Here is a 22633-nt window from a genome sequence, read left to right as displayed (position 1 = left end):
GCTTCTGTGCCCAGAGACTGCCCCCAGGGCCCTCAGAGTCAGGGTTCCACGGGCAAGTCCCATCCCCTCTCCGGGAGTCAGTGTCACTTCGAGGGAGGACCCACGAGGCCACCGCCAGGTGTCCTGGCCTCACCTCTGCACTTCCCACAGCCTCCAAGAAGCCATCCTGAGGGAGAAAACGGCCCAGGGCCCAGGAGCCCAAGGGACCCCGAGGACCGCAGCCCTCACCCCACAGCAGCGGCTGAGCGAAGACCCAGCGAGCCGGCCCGGGGCACCGCCCCCACCCGGACCTGCTCCCCCGACTGCCCGCGGGCCGGGGCGGGGGGCACAGCCCGCAGCAGCAGTCCAGCGGCCCGCCTGGCGCAGGGGGCAGGCGCCTGGCTGGGTCCCGGCTGTATCCAGAGGTGCTGGGAAGGCCGAGAGGGGGTCTTCAGCTGGCCTCTCAAACCCCTCTATCTCCACCCACCTTGGAGATGACTGGCCCCTGGCTGCACACTCTCCCCAGCGTCCGCTGACTTGTGGGGAGCAGGAGTTCGGACACACCGGGGAAAGAGGGCCCCAGGCTCCCGCCCAGCGCTGCCCCCCAGCCGAGCACCCGCATCCCTTCCCAGGCAGCGGCCCCCACCTCCCGCCAGCCCAGACTCCACGGGCATCCCGGACTCCCAGGCCCTGCACCCGGCCGCCCGGCCCCTGACCGTGTGGAGCTTCGGACGGCGGTCTCAGGCGCCCCCTGGTGGAGTCTTGCAAACAGGCGTCGGGGGAATAAAGGTGTAAAGGATGGTGTGAGCGGTCCGCAGGTCGGGGGGGCAGCCTTCACCTGCCTGGGCAGTTGACTCAAGAGGCTCTTGACTGCATCCAAGGTCAGGGAGGTCACTCCCTTACAGGAGAGCAGGATTAAACCCAGCAGAGTGTTACAGAGACAGGGTGTGCTCTGGGGAGGGCCTCGGGGAACAGAACGGGGACTGCATGGCCCTCCCACGGCCCCTCCTCACCGACACCCCTGAGGCCCTGGCCCCACTTCTGCCGCAACCGGTCGGCGCTCTGCACGACCGCAGGGCAGCTCATCCAGGATTCCAGCCTCAGCACTCAGGACACTCTGCACCTCAGCCACTGTCACTTTGGAGGGCGTGTCTCAGACCGCTGAGGGCGGGGAGCTCAAACAGGAACCCGGGGCCACCCACACTCGCTGAGCCGGGATTTAAGACCACCACCCCCACCCCGAGACTCCTGCACGTGATGCGTGAAAAGTGCCCCCCCTGGGGCAGAGGCAGAATGCAGGGCAGTGAATGGGCTGGGCAGGGCCTGGGGCAAACCGGGGATGCAGGCCTGGCTAACGGGGGGCACTGCTCCCCACCTGGCTCACTGCAGCTGTCTGCCTGCTGGCCAGGGAGGCCAGAGGGACTGAACTCCCAAGAGAGGAGTTGGGGCGTGTGTGTGTGTGTGTGTGTGTGTGTGTGCACGCACACACACACGGGAAGTCTCCCAGCCGGCAAAGTTTGCTTTGATTTTTCTGAAATCAAATAAAACAGAATCCGTGTGCTCCATCCACATCTGACTCGCCTGCCTGGGTGGTGGACAGCCTCGTGGGCAGTTAGTAAGAGCAGAGGGAAAGGAAAGGGGACAGACTGGGCACTGGGCGAGCCTGCGATGGCAGCACATGAAGGTCAGTAGGAGGGGACATGCCAAGGTGAGGGGTAAGGGGCGGGGATGCATGATCATGGTGATGACTGTTCATGCCACTCGCGACCAGAAACTCGCCCCCGTTTCGCTGATGCGCGTGGATGCCCGCGCCTCCACGCAGACAGAAGCTGTCGCCCCTCGGCCCACTCGGCACCTGCACAAGGGACGCGCCGCACAGGCGTGCTGCGCCTGGGCGCTATGCGCAGAAGCGCTCGCCGAGCTGCACCACCTACCTGCCAGGACCCGGCTTCCAGCCAACGGCCGCCAGCGCTGGCGATGTCCCAAGGACATCTGCGGTCAGAGTCACTGTCCCCACTCGAAGGATAAGTAAGCCACAGGCAGGAAGCAGGGCAGAGCGGGCGGGTGGCACAGAGGTGGCTGCAGACACAGGCGGGCTCCGGAAGGCAGCCCCTGAGCATGAAGGCGCCCACTGTCAAGTCAGAGACCCGAGCGCACAAGAGGGAACAGGCCTAGGTGACTTCGTCGCTGAGGAGAGTGCAGGACTCCGTCTGGGGACGAAGGCCCAGGACTGGCCCCGCCTGCCATCCCGGGCTCAGACCCTCGGTCTCTTCTTCAGTGAGGAAGGCGGGGTGGCACCGCCGGCCCTCTCGGAGCCCTGCGAACTGAGGGGCGTCCCACAGGGCAGGTGGCACAGACGCACGCCCCAGAGAGTAAGTGCGCTGGAGCCTAAGACGGAGGCTCGACGGAGACTGACCACGAACGCGCAGCCCAGCGGGAGCCCAGACACCGAGGCGGGACTCGAACCCGCAGCCCCGCCGCTCGGCTCGGGGCCAGGTCCCGCGGGAGCGTCGGCGAGCGGCCCCCTCGGGCGCCTCAGAACCACCTCTCAGACCCAGGGGAGCCGCCCGGAGCCCGGCGGCCCGCCCACGGCGCTGTGCTGGCCAATGGGCGGGCGCGACGGCAAGATATTTGCATGGAGGCGCGCCGCGGCCAATGGGCGGCGAGCGCGGGCGCGTGCGCGCGGGCGGTGGCGGCTGCCGGCGGCCCGCGGGCTCAGTCAGAGGATGGCCGCGGCCGCGGCGGGTGGAGCCCCGGGCCCGTCCCCCGGCCCCGCCGCCAGGGCCCCGCCGCCCGCCGGCCCCGGCCCGGGCCCCGCCGCCAGGGCCCCGCCGCAGGCGCTGCGGAGGCGCGGGGACTCGCGGCGCCGCCAGGCCGCGCTCTTCTTCCTGAACAACATCTCCCTGGACGGGCGACCCCCGAGCCTGGGCCCGGGCAGCGAGAAGCCGCCGCCGCCGCCGCCGCCGCCCGCCGAGGCCCGCGAGCCACCCGGGCCGCCGCCGCCGCCCCCGGGGCCGGAGTCGGCGGGTAGGGCGTCCCAGGGCCTGCTCAGCCCCGCGCCCGCGCCCGCCGGCCTCGGCCTCGGCCTGGACGCGCAGCGCCAGAGGTGAGTGGCGGCGGGGCGGGTGGCCCGGGCTGCGTCCGCCGAGACGTGGGGCGGGGGCCCCCTCGGGATCCGGGCCACCGGCATTCCGGCCGGGGAGTGGGGGCGGGCAGCACGGGGCTTGGGGGTCAGGAGGCGACCCTGCTCCCACGAGAGCCCCAGACAGGGCCGGGATGTCTTGACCCCATCAGCCTGAGATGTCCGGGTCGTCTGGGGCTCTGTCACCCCAGGGACATGGATGTTGGGATTTCCTCAGGACTCGTTAGTTCCCGGACATAGGGGTCAGCTACCAGCCCCCGAATGTGGGATCAGGATCCTCTTGGCCTTGTCAGCCCCCTGAACAGGTGTCTCAGAGTTCGCCGGGCTTTCGCCAGCCGTGAGCCACCCCTTCCCAGCCCAGTCTTATCAGCTCTCCACCCTCCACAGCAACTTTCAGCGGCCCCTCCTATGGCCCCTTATTCACCCCAGTGGGTGACCCCTCCGTGTGGCCCAGGGGCTTCCTTGCACTATGACATCTGTGCCAGGCCAGATCTCTCGTCCTCTATACCTCGGCCGCTGGTCCCTGCTGGTCCTCCAAACTTCCCTACTGCCCCCTGCGCCCACTGTCTTGAGCTCCCCGCCCCTGGGCCGGTCATGTCCCAGGTTGCCATTGTTCCTCCGCCCTGATTTCATCTCCAGGAACCCCTCAGCCCACCCCAGAGCAGTGTCCACCCCTGAGCTCTGCCCGTGCTGTCCATGCCGCTGCCCACATAGTCAGCCCCCCCCCAGCAGCCAGCCTCCCCTTCCCTTCTCCCAGAAGCGGAGCTGCAGCTCCAGTCCCCCTGAGCACTGGCCCCCGGCGACCCCGCCTACTTGGCCCCTGCCTCCGGACCCGGGGGTCGCCCTACCACAGCCCTCACCCTGAGGAGTGACTCGTTCCTGGGCCCAGCGGCCTGGACCGGCTACTTGTCACGGTGCCTTCTCAGAGGCCAGGTTGGCCTTTCACCTGCGGGACAGAGCTGCAGGGTGGGCCAGTGCCCTCGGAGGTGTGCGGGGAGGGCTGAGCGCTGAGCCCTGCACGGGTGCCCGGCGGTGCCCTGCACGAGTGGGCCAAGGCCTCCAGACAGCCCCCGCCCCCTGGGGTCCAAAGGTGGCCCCTGCTACGGGAGGCCATCGTGGCTGCACTGGCAGCAGGGCTCCAGCCCCCCGCCCTCAGGCAGGCGAGGGCAGGGAGGGCCTTTTGGAGGGAGGGTTGAGTCCAGAGGCCCCTGCGGGTATGTTTGCGCTCGGCCCACTGACCCGTGGTCTCAGTCGTGCCCGTGACTCCTGGACGGACCACGTGTCGTTTGAGGCCATCTGCTCAGCAGCTGGTTTGGGCGCCCCTGTTGTGGGCCAGGCCCTGTGTAGGAGACAGCAGCCTGCCCGGCCAGCCCGGCTGGTGGGAGGGGCTGCTGACCCCAGGAGGACCCTGGGACAGGCCCGGGTGTGGTATGAGTCAGGGTGCCCTGGGTCTCCCCACACCCAGCTCAACCCAGCACAGCCCGTGTTCCTCCACCCCTTGCCTGGCCCGTGCAGTGAGCCTCTTTCTCCTCCTTGACCTTCACGTCCTCGTTCAGATGTCCTTCCTGCCCTCAGGGCTGCACTTGTGCAGAATCTGACCTTCTTCGGGCTCTACTGCTGAGCTCAGGGCCCTGCCTTATGCCTGAGGGTCACTCCCCTCCCCTGACAGGTGGCTGGCCCAGGGCCGACCCCCAGGTTGGGGACCGTCCATTCTTCTCTGTGCTCCCAGGTCTAAGCCCACAGACTCGCTGCTGATTGCAGGAGGCGTGGCCAGCCTAGCAAGGGCGGCCGCTGGCTTTAGACTTCGAGGGTCTCTTGTATGCTAGGGCGCAGAGGGTTCTGAGGTTCACGTCCTGCAGGCTGTGTCGTGAGCACAGTGGTTTGACCCAGGCTCTGGGAACAGACCTGGCTGCAATCCCAGCTCCGTCAGAGTAGTTCAGTGGCCTTGAGCAGGTGGCACAGTCTCTGAGCCTCTGGTTGCTCCTCCGTGAAATAGGTTTGCGTTCAGCTCTACCTGTCGTGAGGTCCAGTGACTCTTCGGGGCTCAGCGAGGGTGGCAGTGGCCAGGGCCAGCCAAGCAAAGACCTGTCACACCCAGGTGGCCCAGGGAGGGTCAGGGTGCATAATCCATGGGGACTTTGTTCGCCCCGGTCAGTGCGGTCTCTAAAGCTCGTGAGCGAGTCATCAGGACCCTGATTTTACCTCTGGAACTTCTAGCGCGGCGTTTGTTTTCATTTCGTTGCTGTTCACTTAACACACAAGCAGGTGGGTTTCTGGGCTTCTCCAGCTGGGTCGGAAACAGGCTTTCAGGAGCTCCCCTGGCCCTCAGGCCTCCGCATCCTCCTCCACGACACACCGCACGTCGGTGCCCCTCAGGGACTGGGGCTGCGGCACAAAGCCCTGCACGGGCGCTGACTGCAGCAGCCAGCTTCGCTCTCTGGTCCAAAAGGTCACGCCCAGCTCGTGAAGTTGTGACGATGGAGTCTGTGTAGGAAGCACTTACAGGGAAGGGAAGACAAGGAGGCCAGACGGAGATATGTGAGACCAACAGGGAGTGGCCTTTAAGCTGGTGACATGGACAGCACCTTCCCTGCAGTAACCGGGAGTTAACGGGGAGGGGCAGGCCAGGGAGCAGCTGCTGGCCTCACTCAGCAAATGAGGTCCCAGTGCGGAGCCGGCACGCGCCCCTGGGAAATCACCTGAGGAAATGAGCCCACGAAAGCCACCTGGGGCCGCTGAGCCCAGCCTCAGGGCGGCGGGGCAGACTCCTCCAGGGGCCCCCTTCTCCCTGGGTGCTTTCCTTTCCCCGCAGAGCCCTGTGCACCCACCTCCAGCCTGGCACCCTCTGGGAGCAGGACCTGCCCCATCGCACGTCACAGGGTCAGCCCTCACCCGGCCTCAGGGTGCTGTGTCTGCCCGACAGGACCCTCTTGCTGCCCGCTGAGGGGGCAGCACACTGGCCTACAGAGGCCCCCTCTCCTGCGCCCTACCCCTCATTCTGGCCAGTCCTTGGGCTGCCGCTCTAGCCTGGGCCCCTTTACGTGACTCACTCATCCTGCACGTCTCCCGGCCCCGCCTGAGGCCCTGTGCCGTCTTTACAGAAGGCGAGTCGCTTCCCAGCGCTGCTCCCTCGAGTTCCTGGAAGACGCGGCGGGATGCACCTCGGTTCCGCGGTGAGTGTCCCCCTACTCCCCTCTAAGAGCTCCACAGCCACTCACGCTGGGGCCACAGAGGGTCCAGCAGGGACAAGTGACCTGTTTCTCACCTGCAGAACCAAGCACATATCCGGGTCGCCCAGGCACAAGGGCCTGAAGAAGACCCACTTCATCAAGAACATGCGGCAGTATGACACCAAGAACAGCAGGTACCGGCGTGGCCACCAACATGAGGCTGCCGGCCGTGTCCTCCCTCCGACCTGGCGGGGGCCCGCGTCCTGCCCCGGGCCACAGGGAGGGCGGTGCCCAGCCCATGGCTCATCCGTGGCCCTTTACAAGTGGGCCCCCCTCCACATTAAACGAGTGCCCACTGCCCCGGCCTGCCCCGGAACCCTAGGCACACCAGCCTGGAGTAGGAGTGCCAAATGAAGGGACCCCGAGAACGGGCGGGCACAGCGCGGACCGTGTCCGGGAGAGGAAGGCTGGGTTTCATTTGGGAAGCACAGAGGGGGTTGGGCTAAATCCCAGATGCGGCTGCCCCAGCCCAGGGCGCACTGGCAGCAGGTGGCCAGGCACGGCCCTTGAGCTCAGTGTCTGCAGATGCCGAGTGGGGGCCGTTCCTGTCACCTGTTCCTCACAGCACACTCTGCCAGCCCCGAGGTGTCTGAGCTCGTCACCCTGCTCCACAGGGTCTCCATACTGTTCCCCTTTCCACTGGAGGCCACACTCCAGGCACCTGCCCTTCCCAGCGGTGACTGTAGGTTGGATAGTCCCGGATCCCCCGCCACGAGAAGCAGGCTCTGGGCTGGCCTCAGTGGGCACCAAGTGCCCAGTCATCCCAGCCAGAGAAGGCGGGGAGTCTCCGCTGCTGTGCCCGCTGCCGGGCCGGGGCCAGGCCAGGCAGAGCTGGTCGCAGAGGAGAAGGGCCCCCCTCCCTGCTGTGTGCGCCCACGCACGGCCACCTCGCGGGTGTCCGGCTCAGGTCAGAGGGGTGCGTTTTGACTGCTCCCAACGGCTGAGGTGCTCCCTGAACCGCACAGTCCCCTGGGCACACGCTGCTGCCTGTGTCCTCTGAAACCTGGCCTTTCCTGGGTGAGGCGGTCCCACTTCTGGGCCTCCTCTGCCACATGGGGCCAGGTGAGGCCCTCCCTGTATAGCTCGCTACATGGAGGGGACCAGCGAGTGCCCTGGACACCGGGGGCAGCTCCCGTCATTGAAGTCTAGGTGGGAAGGAACCCCTCCAAGAGCCCCCGCCGCCTGTTCTGAACCTGCCACCCCCAGCCCAGGATTGTGCTGATCTGCGCCAAGCGGTCCCTGTGTGCGGCCTTCTCGGTCCTGCCCTATGGAGAAGGCCTGCGGGTCAGGTGAGTGGCCCGGGGACGCATGGGCTGTGCTCTGCAGCATCACGTGGCGGTCAGCAAATTGGCTTGCATCGAATCTTCTCGGAGCCCCGAAGGCCATTTTCTGGTTCTGTGGGAGGGGGTGTGCCCATCCTTTTGTTTGAGCTGCCTAAATGTCGGTCCTGGGACATTTCTTCTCATGGAGACCCTGCCATGAGTCCTTGTGACCGGTCCTGGCAGCTGTGTCCTGCAGGTGGCTGTTAGGGTGGGGATGGCACCGTATGACCTGATAGAAAAACAGCCAGTCGTGGGGAAGCCTCCTGCCCCGCGTGGCTGCGGGGGCGGGGCACACCCGTCGAGCGCAGACCGGGGTGGAGCTGCGGCCGGGGCTGTGCCACTCACTGCCAGCCAGCCTTTTAACAGGAAGTGCCTGGGACTGCACAGCTCGTAGGACGGGAGTCCTTCCCCGTGTCCTTGGCAGTGCTAGCGCCACTGCCCTTCTGAGGGGACCCGCTGCAGCTCGTGCCTGGGTGGGCATCATGGGTGCAGAGATGGGCAACCTGCCACCCGAGGCTCCACTCCCCCGCCTGCTGGAGGGACAGAGGGGGCCCAGCAGCTCTCCTGTCCTGTGCACTGCAGTGACCTGAGGGTGGACAGCCAGAAGCAGAGGCATCCGTCCGGTGGCGTGTCCGTTTCTTCCGAGATGGTGTTTGAGTTGGAAGGCGTCGAGCTGGGAGCAGACGGAAAGGCAAGAGCCGATGCGGGTCCACGCGTGGGCGGGCGCGGGGCTCACGTTTGTGGAGGACTCGCACCAAAGTCGTGTCTCGGTTTAGTCTCCTGAAACACAACGGGTCAGCTGCAAGCCGCACGGCCCTTCAGAGTGGCCCCGGCACCTCGCCCCGCAGCCAGGGATGAGGGTGCCCCCTCTGTGCTGCTGGTCGGGGGTCCGGGGCTTCAGAGGCAGGGAGAACCTTGTGCTGTAGGTGCTAGATAAGGGGTGGTGGGGCTGACAGTCTGGAATGTTCTTATTGCTGAGAACAACATCGAGCGAGCGGCATCCAGCTCTGGGCTGCCCGGGAGCATTAGCCCTCGATGGCCTAAGCTGCCGCGTCCCTCCCTTATCTGCATGGGGGAGCGTCCGTGTGGTGCTTCTTGCAGCAGAGAGGCGACAGCAGAGCCTGCTTTGACCTCTGCTCTCGGGAGGGCCCATGGGACCTGGAATGAGCAGGAGGAACCCTGATGCCCTTGCCCTTGCAGGTCGTCTCTTATGCCAAGTTCCTGTACCCCACCAACGCCTTGGTCGCGCTCAAGACAGACAGCCATGGCCCGCCACCCCAGCCCCGGCCCAGCGTCTCCCGGGCTCTGCCGGGGTCAAGACACAAACCGGCCACCGCCAAGTCAGCGCCAGCCGGCACAGAACTAGGTGCCCTACTGAGCCCAGGGCGCGAGACAGGTGGCCATGCCAGCCGAGCCGGGAACCCCAATTAGCCGCAGAGCAGTGGGTCTCATTCGAGCCCACAGTCCTCAGTCCAGACAGAGATGAGCTTGGGGTGTGGGGTCGGGGCACTGCTCAGGGAAAGAAGGGGCTCACAGTGGGACAGACGCCCAGGCGGGCAGTGGGGAGAGCCATGCCCACGCATGGGTGAGGCGGGTGTGGCTGTCCGCCCTCGTCAGCTTCGTGTCCACCCGAGGCCTGCGGACCCTGGGAGCATCACCCCATCCCCCAGTGACGCCCTCAGCTCCCACTGCTCCCTGGGCACTGGCAGGTTCTGCTCAGGCTTGGGTCGGCCGAAGCCAGGGACCAACGCTCAGGGCTCGTGGTATCTCAGGGCTGCCATCTGCTTGCAGGGAGCGACGTGGGGGACGCCCTGGAGTACAACCCCAACCTCCTGGATGACCCACAGTGGCCCTGTGGCAAGCACAAGCGGGTCCTCATCTTCGCATCCTACATGGTACGGGCGAGACCGCTGCCAGGCCTCACACCTGGCACTTCCAGGGCAGGGCCGACGCGCCCTCCACCCCCGGGGACACCAGCAGCGCCTAGGGGAGGGGGCACACAGCCGGCCAGAACGATGCTGGCCATGCCACCCTGGGACCCGCCCAGCGCTAGTGTCCTCTGCCCTGAGGCTCGTGCCCCCATCTGCGGTGCCTCTAACCCACAGGGCACCATGTTGGCAGGCCAGGCCGGCCGGCCCTAGCTGCTGCCCTGTCTTGCAGACCACAGTGATAGAGTACGTGAAGCCCTCCGACCTCAAAAAGGACATGAACGAGACCTTCCGGGAGAAGTTCCCACACGTCAGGCTGACGCTGAGCAAAATTAGGAGGTAAGGGGACGGAGCAGGCCCCTGCGCCCCGCCCCCACGGGACCCCCCCAGAAACCTTCTGATGCGTGTTACCCTAGGGGTCCCACGGGCCTTCTCCCGGTCCCCTAGATTCCCAACAAACCCAGAGGCGGCCCTCCTACCCTGCGACCAGGCCCAGAGCAGCCCCCCAGCCCCACACCTGTGCTGGCTGAGCCCACTGAACCCTCCTCACTGGGGCCCATGACAGCCCACGACAGCCGTGAGGTGGGCACCGCTATGCGGTAGATGAGGCCCTCACGCTCCAAGGCGGCTTGCACTCGGCCCCACAGTGAGCAGGTGGCAGAGCTACTGACCCAGGCAGGGTTCCCGTCACTGCCCTTTGCGGGGGTCCTGCCCTGCCTTGTCCCACTGGTACCCCCACCTCAGCAGCTCTGGGGGCTCTACAAGTGGTCCAGGTGCCACCTCAGCACAACCATGTCTCAGCACTTGTGTACTTGTGATCCCCTTGGTGCCACAGAACAGAGATTCTGTTCTCTATGGTGTCCCTTCGAGGACAGTGTGGGCCACTTGGTATAGTTGGGAGGTGCCAAGAGACCCAGCCAAGAGCCAAGTGGAGCCCAAGACCAGCCTGCTGCCTGCCCACCAGGCTGTGGGCCCTGGTGCTGGGCCACGCCACCTGGAGGGACTAGCACCATGACAGCCCCAAGGCCTATCCTGGAGCAGGGAGAGGGTGGCTTTTCCTGGCCCTGTGGGCACCTGGCTCTCTGCAAACCCACAGTTTAAAACGGGAGATGCGGAACCTGTCCGAGGAGTGCAGCCTGGAGCCCGGGACCGTGTCCATGGCCTACGTGTACTTCGAGAAGCTCGTCCTGCAGGGCAAGCTCAACAAGCAGAACCGCAAGCTGTGCGCGGGCGCCTGCGTGCTGCTGGCCGCCAAGATCAGCAGCGACCTCCGCAAGAACGAGGTGAAGCAGCTCATCGAGGTGAGTCTGCGCGCCCTGCCCCGCCCCGCCGCCTGCCTGCGAGTGCTGCCGGGCACCACCCGTGGGGTGGGTGGTCACTGCCCAGCGCTCCACCTGGAATGGGGCCCGATGCCCCCCCAAGTGTGCTCACCCCGCTTGACCCTTCTCTTTCTCTCGACACAGAAGTTGGAAGAAAGGTTTCGATTCAACAGACGGGATCTGATTGGGTTTGAGTTCACAGTGCTCGTGGCCTTGGAACTGGCCCTGTATCTTCCCGAGACGCAGGTGTTACCTCATTACAGACGCCTCACCCAGCAGTTCTAGCCCAGGCCGCCCGCCCGCTCAGCACCCACACGCGTGGACCCGGGCACAGCCGCGGCCCACCCCACTGCCACCCCTCCCGCCGGACGAGCCGGCCCTTCCCAACACGCTCGCTTCCCGGAGGGACGTGGCTTGCGTTCCAGAGCACACCGCACACCACCGTGGTATTGCTGAGAACATTCTTGCCTTGTCACGTGCACAGGACGTGGGCTCTGACCGTGTCTTTTCTCACATGCCTGAGACTGGTCTGGTCAGAACCCTTGACTCACGTCACGTGGATCCTGACGTCATGGCGTCTCCTCGGCGTTGCCTTTCACAAACACCACCACGGCATTCGCGTCACGGTGACCTGGGTGTCCAGATGCTGCTGGACATGCTGAAATCGCTGGCGTTAACGCATCGAAACGTTAATCTGGGCTATTTCAGATTTTGGGGTGTGGAAACAGCGCTGAGGAACACACTCCCACCCCCGTGGCCTGGCCCCCGTCCCCGCCTTCTGCGTCCGTGAGCAGAGCTCCAGCGACAGCTGAAGCCAGCGAGCAGACTCCTGGTTTGTTTGGCCGTCTTCACTCTTGGACCTGTTCTTCCAAGCGTCGTGTCACTGAAATCCTGATGCTTGAGTGTCCTGCGCCCCTACCGGCCTCTCTGCAGATACTGGCCCATCCCCCAGGGACACTGTCTGTCCCTTCAGCGGGAAGACTGTTGGTCCTTGACAGTCAACCTTCAGATGACTGCATTGTCGGCTTTTGATCTCCCTAAGCAATAGTCACAGAGTAAGACAGATTTGTTGTCACTTGAGATTCTGTTGGTCAAGGGAACAAAAACTGGTTAAATGTGTGAAGTTGTGACTTGAAACCACGCTTGACCCTCAAGCGGAAAGAAGACTGACGGCTTCGCAGCCCCGCACTCCACACATCACCTTCCCGAGGGTCAACAGCAACGCCATTTCCTCCTGAGGTAGGAAGTTGGCAGGTGCAGACCCCAAGGGGTGCTGGCCGTCACTTCTGTGATGTCCAGGCCCAGCATGTCACCAGGGCCCACATTCAGCTTTTCCAGGGCTGTCATTCTTACACAGGTCGTGTTCTCCAGCTCCCAGGCTTGCCACCCCACCGGAAACACGCAGCCGAGGACCGGGGTCAGCTGGTCTGAAAATGGCCATGTTGGCTGGGCCATTAAGCTGTTTCTCCACTGTGCTATAAACTTGTCACTGGAGGGGCTCTGGGAGAGCCCCACACTGTATTCTGTGTGGACTGGTGCTCTTGCCGAGGAAGAGGCCAATTTATTCATCATAGAACCCATCTTCCAGCAACTCAGTCTAGCCCCAGCGAAGGTGCAGGCCTGCTGCTCCTGCCCCTTCCTCAGCCTCTGTCAGGCCAAGGTCGCTGCAGGACAGAGCCCAAGCCTGCGTTCTAACCTTATTTATTGTGGAGTGCCTCCCTCCTCTCCAAGACAGCCCCCAACCTGCGTGCATCCGAGATGGAATGGGGGATGAAAGCTGCTAGGCCCCAGGCCACTTTCTTCTGGAAAGCAACCTGTCCTGCCACCACAGCATCTCAAGGATACTTCCACGTTACAAGCGCATTAAGGGACTTCTGAAATGTCCTGGTTTACAATTTAGCCTCAAAGGACGCACATCCTTGGGAATTTCTACATGGATGTTAGAAATACCGATACAGTAATTTAAGTTTGCATATTTATGTAGTTGATTTAGTTTACCAAACCCATCTGTAACCTGTTAGTGTGCCCTTTTTAGTAATGTTAAGAACTGCCACTGTGATACTCGGATCACTGCAGCAAAGCCAGTATTTAAGCCAAACGTCGGCCTGAATCGTCATTCTCTAGAACAAGCCCAGGCGTCTGAGGGGTGTCCACGGGCCTGGTGCCATTCCCTCGGGAACCCAGTAGCGTGTGGATTTTTAATGTGCATTATGCAACTATCTGACCTCAATGCTAAGTCACGTGTCACAGTTGTTTGTATTTGTGCTTTAAAGTAAAATTTGGTTTTGTAGCATATTTCATAGGTTGTCTCAGCTGACCAGCCCCTCCTTGTCAACAATTCAGAGCAAAATGTCAGCCCTGACCCTCCAGAGCCCAGAGCGCGCCTACCAGCACAAAACCAACCAACGTGAGTGGGTTTTCATTATTTATTTATGACAAATGCTCCGTATCTGTGGTCCTCTCCAGTCAGAAGTTCCTACACAAAAGGAAAAACAACATTAACACCTTGTCTCCGGAGAAGTCCTGAGTCTCCGTGCCCAAATGCGAGCCCTCTTACTTTGAAACGATGCCATCGGCCTTGGCCAGTCGGAGAATGGAGTCATCTGACTCACCCTAGGAAAAAGCACATTGGGACTATGTTCCCTGCTGGCAGGAGATCCACCAGGAACACACTACCCAGCCACACCGCTGTCCCCACTGAACACAGCACTTGCGGAGGGCACTCTCCCAGTTGCGTGGCCTCACACCTGAGGGACGGGGGTGGCCGTGGAGACAGGCCTGTGGGAACTGGGAAGCTCCCAGGTAAAGGCGCACTGGAGCGTTTGCTCAGGGAGGCACGGCTATCTGGAGCCTTTAAGCACCCTTCCCACCCCCAGAAAGGGACAAACAGCATGCTCCAGCCACAGGCTCAAATCTATTACACCGACGGTAGGGGCCGCCCCCTTCAAAGGCCCCTGGGGAGCCAAGCCCGGGACACTCACCATCCTGCGAATGGCCCCACAGATAGCGTAGGTTTTAAACTGGCCGTTAAACCTGCCTGTCACCTTGTCAACCTGTCAGTCAAAAATGAGAATCACAAAATAGCGTTTAAGCGCCTACAGCTCTAAGTCTGGGGTTTGGGGCTCAACAGCTCAGGCCGGCCCAGACCTCGCTCCCCAGAGAGGCCCTCCCACCGCCGAGCTCACCTCGGCCACGTTCATCTGGATGGACGCGTGGTCCTTGGCGCCGATGATGCGGTTGCTGGCAGAGCTGCGGGGCAGGGGACGCAGTGAGCAGGGAGGGGAGCTGAGGGAGGGGCGCAGTGGGGGCGGGGGCGGCGCTCACCATTTCCGCGGCACGTACAGGTCCACGAACTCGCCGGCGTCGTTCTGCATGTCGACGGCGCGCCTACGGGACCCCGCGCGGCGCCGTGAGGCCGGACCGTGTCCGCGTGCCCCGGCCCCGACTCCAGTCCCCGCGCCGCGTCCCGCCCCGCGCCCTCGACCACGCGGCCCCCGCGCCCCCGCCCGGTCCTGCACACCCGGTGCCCTCCCGGGGAGCCCGCGGAGCCGGCGACCGGCCGCGCCACCTACCTGAAACCACCACGACGAGCGCGAGCGCAGAAAGGAAGAGCCGCGTCCCCCGGCAGCGCTATTGGCGGGCGGGGCGGGGCCTCGGCGAGTGCTTCCGGGTCCCGGCGCGCCGCGGCGAGTCTGCGCGGAGCTCGCCCGACCGCCCCGGCGCACTTCCGCTTCCGGCGGCCCGGCGCGGGGGCGGGGCCTGAGGCGTCTGTCTGCGGCCCCTGGTTGGGGTAGCGAGGGGTGCCGGCGACCGCGCCGACTCGCCCGCTCCCGCTCCCGGGCGGGCGGGGCAGGCCCCGAGCCCTGCGCGCGTGCTGCCTGCCGCTAGGGTCCCCGCCGCGCGAGGGGCGGAGGCGGCCTTGGCGGCCTGGAGGGCCGGAGACCCCTTTGCGCCGCGGGTCCCGGCTCCCCGTCGCCCAGTCACCCCGCGTCGGTCGGCGAGGGCGGGCGCAGTGCGAACGAGTGGCCTTGGGCACGAGCAGTGCCCTGGGCGCTGTCTGTCGGGGTGGCAGACGCAGACCTGGTCCTGCGAAGGTTGATGACCAGGGCAGGCGGTGCAGAGAGCCGGGCCCCAGCGAGGGACGGTCGGGGCGGGCGGCGGAGCTGGTGCGGGGTCCTCGGGGCGGAAACCCGAGGCGGAGGAGGAAAGAACAAGGCACACCCACAGCCCTGGCCCCGCGCCTTCCGCTACCCCCAGCACCTCCCCCGTCCTCCAGAGCGGCAGTGACGGACAAGGGCCTATGCCAGGCCCGGCCCTGCTGCCAAGACCCATTAGTGAAGAACGCCGGATTCTGTATGTTTAAAACCTCCTACAAAAGCCCAAGTAATGAAGAATAGAAAGGACTTACCAAGCCAGTATTTCGTCTTCTCCATGTTTGTAGTTCATGATGGTTAAAATCTTTACTACTGATGCCAGATACCTTTTGTCAATTACCCTGATTTGTTAAAAAAAAAAAAAAAAAAAAAGCCTGAACATCGCAGCCTGCGGACCTGGCCTCCCGGAGTCCCTGCCCGGCGTTCCCGTGCTGCGCAGCAGCCCCTGGGCAGAAACGTCCACTTGGGGCTTGTCTCTGGAGGAAATAGGAGGCCCGTTGATAGGCTTGAGACCATGTATCGCCTGCCTGCCCTGTAGGCGCTGCCCGAGGCCGAGCCCCAGGAATCCCTTTTGCCTGGCAAGCCCTCATCCTCCAGTGGGCTCCCACAGGTTCCCCGGGCCCACGTCTAGTTCTGGGTGGCAGGGGCTGTCCCTGGCGGTGCCGGTGCTCCCTCTGGAACTGCCTGTAGTGGGGGAAAAGTTTGACTGAATGTAAATGATCCTCACCCTGGCCTCTCGGCACCCCGTTTGACTCCCTGCCAACGTCAGCGTGGCTCTGACAGGATTTACCATCTGGGCCTGGTGGGAGCTGAGGCTGCAGACCCCCTTGAAGCCAGCGTTCGTGTGGGCAGGGTCTCTGCAGTCGCCTCCACTGGGTTCCGGGCGTGAGGTCATTGAGGCCAGGCCTTTCGGAAAGGCCATCCCGTTCAGTAGCCTGGGGTGTGTGCTATATGCTCCCAACACGTGCACAGACGTGACGTGGACAAAACGATTTCCGTTTGTGGTTGGGGATTGGCACGGCCGACCTTCCCGCATCTGCGTTTGGGTGCTGGGCCTGGCGCCAAGGGTTTCTCCGTAGCTGGAGGGCAAGAGACAGGCTGCCCGGTACCAGAGCACCAGAAAGGAGCGAGTGGCAAAGGCAGGTCTGCAGAGGGTCTTCCTTGAGTATTCAGCAGAGTAGAGCCCCCAGAAATAAACCCTCATATGGATGGTCAAAGGATTTTTGACAAGGTATCAAGACCAAGGGGGAAAAGACCGTCCTTTCCACAAACAATGCTGGGAGAACTAAGTAGCCACATGAAGTTGACCTTTGCCTCACGTCACATACAAAAACTAACTCAGAATGGATCAGGGGCCTGAATGAAAGACCCAAAACTATAAAACCCTTAGAAGAAAACACAGGACAAAAGCTTCACAACTTGGATTTGGCAGTGGTTTCTTAGAGCTATCACCAAAGGCACGGGCAACGGCAACGAAAAAGAGTTGATGAAAATATTTAAATCTGTGCATCAAAAAACTATTGACGGTAAAAAGGCAACCTACAGAAAGGGAGAAAGCATTTGCAGATCATAAGTACATCTGATGAGGAATTAATATCTAGAAAAATAGAGAACTAAAGCTAAACAGTAAAAAAAAGTGATGCAAAAGTAAGCAAAAAACTCCAATAGACGTCTCTCCAAAGAAGATAAACAAATGACCAGTAAGTACATTTAAAGATGGTCAACGTCACTAATCAGAGAAATGCAACTCAAAACTGCAGTGAAGATACGGCTCACACCCGTTAGGATGGAATCCATTTAAAAATTAAAAAAACAGCCCTGGCGAGGACGTGGAGGAACGGGAGCCCTTGTGCACTGTTGGTGGGAACGTAAAATGGTGCAGCTGCCATGGAAAACAGCATGGCGGCTGCTCAAAAAGTTAAAGCTAGAATCATCGTTTGATGCAGCGATTCGTCTTCAGATACCTTCCTAAAAAACTGAAAGCAGGGTCTTGGCGGGACTCGCACACCCGCGTTCGCAGCTGCGTATTCGCAGCAGCAGACGGTGGAAGCAACGCAAGCGGCCATCGACGGATGAACGAGAGCACAGGATGCAAGCGCGTAAAACAGCATCATGCAACCTGGATGGGGAATAAAATTGTGACACAGGCATATGGATGAACCCTGAGGACATAATGCTAAGTGAAACAAGCCACGAGAAGACAAATACTGCATGATTCCACTTACATGAGCTACTTAGCATCAAAATCAGGGAGGGAATTGTGGGTGCCAGTGTCTGAGGGAGAGGAGGGGGTGGTGTTCAATGGGCGTAGCGTTTGAAAAAGTTCTGAAGATGGGCAGCACAAACAGTAGTATGTCATTAGTGTGATGCCAGCGAGATGTACACTTAACGGACGAGAAGTTTCCTGTCACACATTCTACCACAATCAGAGCAAATGTTTAAGACCGTAAGACACGCAGGCACATGAGCGCACAGGCATAGGCACCACAGTCTCCTCTCCCTGGGCTGGTCCCGAGGCCAAGGTCTTCAAAGGGAAACTGGTCCTCAACCCTGGGCCTGTGAAATCTGGGTGAGCCCTTGTTAAGAAACCCTGCCATCCAGAGTCCCAGACCCTACAGGGAGGAGCGGGTGGTCCCTGGAGGGAGCAGAGAGGGCCTCAGCAGCAGGGCCTCCTGGCACCTGTGGGGGAGGGGCCGCAAGCTGCCAGATGTTGGCAGCTGGGAGGAATGCCCCCATATCCCACCTGCACTGTCCCCAGCAGCCACTGCAGGGCGTCCGAGAGCCGCACCTGGCCCTGCACACAGCCCTGGGAGGGGCCCAAAGCCAGAGACTGCGGGTCTGCTCCCTGCCCACTTGGCTGAGTCCCCTCCCTGGGCTCCAGGCCCCTGGCCTCGCCCAGGGGGTAAATTGCCGCTGAGGGGTCTCCGGGTTGGGGAAGAGCCAGAGGCCAGGTGGGATGAAGGGAGCGGGGAGGACCTGGCACTTGACACGTCAGAGTGGGCAAGTCCCAGGGCGACCGTCAGGGACTCAGATCAGCGGCTGGTTCCAGTCAGGGTTCCGGAGCACCCCCTGGCCACTCCGGAACATGCACCTCTTCCTGCCCTCAAAGTGCTCTACAGCGGTCCCCAGCTTTTGTGGCACCAGGGACCGGGGCTCCTATGAGCATCTAACGCCTGATGGTCTGAAGTGGAGCTGAGGCGGCGATGCTGGCGCTGGGGAGCGGCGGCAGATGCAGATGAAGCTTCGCTCGTTTACCCGCCGCTCACCTCCTGATGTGCACGGCCCGGTTCCTAACAGGCCAGGGACTGGTACTGGTCCGCGGCCGGGGGCGGGGGGCAGGGGGGCCTGCTCTACACAACCTCGACTGCCAATATGTCAGCATCACAGGCAGAGCGCATGCTGTCCCTCTTCCTCCTGGCTGTGTGACCTTAAACAAGATGGCTGTCTCCTCCTCCCAGCTGTCAGTCAGGGGCAATGATGATGGAGTCATCCCGCAGGCCTGGGGTCACCTGCATTCACGCACATGCAGTGCTCAGAAAGGCTGTGGCACTCAGTAGGCCCTCAGCATGGCAGCACTCGCCATGGCCACCGTCCCCATCATCGTCATCGTCATCATCACCACCGTCCCCATCATCATCACCATCGTCACCATCATCATCATCATCATCACCACCGTCCCTATCATCATCATCATCACCATCACTATCATCACCATCATCACCATTGTCCCAATCATCACCATCACCACTGTCACCGTCACTATCGTGGTTACCATCGCCATCACCATCGCCATCATTGGTATGTCGTGTCCCCAGTTCACGTGGATAGATTCGAATCCTGGACTGGTGACTTCAGAAGCTGCTCTGTAACCACCCCAGTCTTGTACCGGTCCCAATTCAGGCTGTCCAGACAGACGACAGTGGCCAGTGCATGTGGTTGGTGTCTGTGCAGCGGCCCTGCCCCTTCCCAGTACCACCTGTGAGCTCACCTCACCGACAGGTAGGAGGCTGTCCCACCTGGCGCTGCAGCCCTCCAGGGGAGGCTCCCGCCTCCTCTCAGATCAGCTATTTCTGGGCCCGGCAGGGCCAGGCCGACCTGAGACGCATTGTGTGGAAGGGAACAGCCTCAAACCAGGACACTTCCTTCCTGACCGGGGTGAGCAGCGGGTCAGGGCCAAGGGATAAGCTCCCACCCATGCGGATTGTCCCACCTGCACTTGATTCTGCTGAGAGAAGACTGAGCTCCTGACAGGGTCCCTGCCCCAGAGGGGATCCTGGGCAGTGTGAGCGTGCGGATTCAGTGAACCACACCAAGCAGGTCCTGGGGCCACCGCCTCCCAGCCGCTGTTCAGGGGGCGGCTCCGGTCTGAGTGACGCAGGCAGCCACTGGTCCTCCCCAGTGTAGTGGGGCTCAAGGGGTCACGGCGGGCGTGCAGCCTTGACCGTGGGCCAGGCCTGACTGACCAGGGCGTGGGGCCTGAGCTCCGTTCGCTTCGTGTCAGATGTGTTGCTTGATGCTGCCGTTTGTTTTACTACCTTGTTCATTTCACTGCATTCGACGTTTTCATCGTGATGGGACCTGCACGCGATAAGGACCGCGACCCCTGCAGGGCCCAGCCCCGGAGTTCCCCATCCGTGTCCACCGCGCGGGCAGGGCTCCCTGCTGACCACGCCGGCGCTGGGGCAGGGTCTGGGGGCGGGGCCAGTCCCCTTTCCCACCCAGCTCCCAGGAGGCTCCCACCACCCTTCCACGGTTACAGGTCAAGGTGCTGGAGCTGGGCGCTGAGTCCACCTGGAGGTCCGGCCACCCCAGGAGAGACACTCGAGGTGGGAAACACCCGAGACACCCCATCTTCTGCCCCACCCCTCCTGGGGGGCTGGCTACAGAGGACAGAGCCAAGGGACAGGAAAGGAGGCACTTCCGTCCCAGGCACACAGTGCGTCCAGCTGGCCTGTCCCACAGCCACACCGGGGCTCGCCTTGCTGGCCAGAGGCCAGGACGGTCCAGCCAAGCTGGGTGGAGCTTCAGGTCAGAGGGAGGAGGCTGAAGAGCTGGCTGCAGGACGCACCCCACCAGGCGTAACTGGCCTAAGCTGGCCGCAGGCCCCAGACGCAGACTCGGCCCGATCCCAGCTCCCGGCTGACCTCTGCCGCTGCACAGAAGGAGCCTGGACCCCTGGCCGGGCTCTCTGGTCCTCATTTTCCCCATCAGGAGGTGGAAGGTTCAACAGGAAGTGGGCGGCTAGGGGCCTTGGCAGGGGTGACGAGCTGTGAAAGGCTGCTCCGCGTGCGCACCTGGGGACAGGTAGATGGGGCGGGGAGGACCCCTGCGCCCACGCGTCCACCGCTGTTCTGCGCCACAGAAACGGGTCCAGCTGTCCGTCTGCGGCCCGTCCGCCTGGGGGGCGACCTTGCGTGCCCCTCAGGCACTGGCCCTTGTCACTCTTCAGGGAATGGGCAGCATTGCACAGTCACTGGCCTGGCGGAGGATGGAGCCTGCCCGTCGCAGACCTGCACAGGAACCGCCACGTGGCAGTGTGCAGGGGACCACGGAGGCTCCGCCTACTGGTTCCCCCTGTAACTGGGCCGGCAAGTCGCTGCCTGACCACAGCCTGGCACCGGCACAGGCCCCACTGAGGCCCTGCGGTGACCCCGTGAGCAGGTGGCTACTGTGCCCATTTCACAGGGCAGGACCCCGAGGCCGAGGGAGAGGAAGTTGCTCCCCCTTGTCACAGCGAGCGCTGGGGCATAGCGTGGACAGGTGAGACGGAGCTCCACCGAGGGGCCCTTCGTGCTGGAGTGGGGGGCCTCGCTCCCCCACATCCCCGCACCCCGCTCGCCGAGCCCGTGAGGGGGGTCACCGGTGGGACTGTGGACTCGCACACTCAAGAGCAGCAGTAACGGGGCCCCTCATCCCCCCTCCGTGCCCCGGTGACACCCAGATGGGGGCCTGGGATGGACCAGAGGGGAGGGTGGCCCCGGACCTCGGGCCGCTGGGCAGTGGCAGGGCCTGCTCCCCGGGCCCCAACCCAGCGCCCGGCCAGCTGCGTGCGTCGGCAGCTGCCGAAACTTGCCCAGAAGCAAAGGCTTGCCCGGCCCGCCAGCCAGGGCGTAAAGGGCCGGGACCCAGACTCCCACCCGGTGGGTGGGCCTGGCCGGGCCTGTCTGGCCCCAGGCTCTTCTCCCTCCCACCCGTCACACGGGGGCTCTGAGGCCCCGGGCGTCCAGCAGGGCCTCTCCACCTGCCGAGACCTTGTGCCAGTGGCTGTGGGCAGGCGGCCATATGAGGCCGGAGACCGTCGTGGGCCCCAGGGTGGGCGCCGGCCCTGCAGTGTTTAGGACGGACAGTCCCTGTCCCCGGGGAGCTCACGACCTAGGGAACAGAACCATAAGCCTCTCGTCTCAGAAGAGTTTAGGACAGTTCCCCAGGACACAGGGCAGAGCTGGGCTGCCACAGCTGAGGGAGCGGACGGTGCCACTGGCCAGGGACGCTGCTCCGCACCCACAGTGCCAGACGGCCCTGCAGGGGGTCCCGGCCCAGAACACTGGCGTACCTGGGCCCAGGCTTTGAAGGGCAGTGGCCCTGACGAAGGCCTCTAGGGGCCATGGGGTCATGCAGCAACAGCTGAAGAGCCATCCCTTCACACCGGTCACCCCAGCGTCCCTGCAGCCCAAGGCGGGAGGACCCAGAGCGCCAGGCACGGGGGATGGGTGTGGGGAGGCCCGGGGAATGCTGGGAGGCGGAGGCGTCCCCACCACCCGCCTCCCGCTCCCCTCCCCTCCCCTCCCGGCAGCCTCTGCCACATTCCTCCCCCTGGGTGGGCAGGGATGGGGGCCCCGGTGCATTCCTGATGGAGATAGGGGAGGCCCGGAGGCTGTCCGCCTCAGCCTCCTGCAGGACCCGGCTAACCTCGGCTTCCTGGGACCGGGGCCTCGGGACCTGTTGGGGACACTTGGCGTCAGCCTATACTAGAGAGCATGTGGGCACATGTCCAGCCGCAAGCAAGCCTTCGGGGCTGGGGAGAGAGATAAGGCCAGGACTTAGCAGCCGGTGCGATCATCGGCGGAGGCTCCTGACCAGGGCAGGGTGGGGGACAGTGTGGCACAGGGCCTGGGCGTCACAGTGCAGGGGCCGGCAGGGGCGGCCACGGCCTCTCTGACCCTCAGTCGCCCTCTGCGAGCCGGACTTTCTGAGCATTGCATGAGGGAACATGCGCGAGAAGCTGGCCTGGCCCAGCCGTGAGGGCACCAGGGACGCCAGCTCCCCGATGGCCCACAGGGCGGCATGTGGCCAGAGGCCCAGGTGGGGTGGCAGAGGTGCCACAGGAAGTCACATCAGCCGTGGCTCAGGGGCCAGGGAGGTGGCACCTCAGCCCCCAGGTCACCAAGCCCAGGAGGGGCCAGGGCTCTCAGCTCTCAGAGCCCAGCCCCCCAGCCCCGTGGGGCCTCCAAGTCTGTCGTGTGTAGGTCCCCCAGGCGGCATCTCCCCAGATCTCGACCAAGGTTTCACAAATGTGGAAACTCGAGCTGAGCCCACCCACCACCCCCCCTTCAGCCAAG

The 22633-nt window shown here is 63.5% G+C and overlaps 2 protein-coding genes across 2 annotated transcripts; one reads left to right on the top strand and one right to left on the bottom strand.

Annotated features, from left to right (window-relative positions):
- The first annotated feature begins 2705 nt into the window (after window positions 1–2705).
- On the top strand, window positions 2706–13218 carry CABLES2 (Cdk5 and Abl enzyme substrate 2). The gene is made up of 10 exons (XM_039864760.1): window positions 2706–3085; window positions 6223–6294; window positions 6393–6485; window positions 7563–7640; window positions 8256–8364; window positions 8874–9039; window positions 9465–9568; window positions 9834–9940; window positions 10698–10902; window positions 11065–13218. Exons 1-10 carry the CDS (start codon window positions 2706–2708, stop codon window positions 11203–11205), a joined length of 1455 nt encoding a protein of 484 aa, XP_039720694.1. The 3' UTR covers window positions 11206–13218.
- A 114-nt stretch (window positions 13219–13332) lies between these two features.
- On the bottom strand, window positions 13333–14637 carry RPS21 (ribosomal protein S21). Its single transcript, XM_039864761.1, has 6 exons — window positions 14493–14637; window positions 14245–14307; window positions 14106–14169; window positions 13902–13973; window positions 13478–13533; window positions 13333–13396 (listed from the first exon to the last, which is right to left on the bottom strand). The coding sequence occupies exons 2-6, from the start codon at window positions 14292–14294 to the stop codon at window positions 13387–13389; spliced, it is 252 nt and encodes an 83-aa protein (XP_039720695.1). The 5' UTR covers window positions 14295–14307; window positions 14493–14637; the 3' UTR covers window positions 13333–13386.
- Window positions 14638–22633: the final 7996 nt, after the last annotated feature.

Source organism: Pteropus medius, unplaced genomic scaffold (genome assembly GCF_902729225.1).
Source record: "Pteropus medius unplaced genomic scaffold, Ma_sr-lr_union100, whole genome shotgun sequence".
In the NCBI taxonomy this organism is placed as follows: Eukaryota; Metazoa; Chordata; class Mammalia; order Chiroptera; family Pteropodidae; genus Pteropus; species Pteropus medius.
The sequence above is the reverse complement of the archived record's forward strand: the minus strand, read 5'-3'. Positions and strand labels throughout refer to the sequence as shown.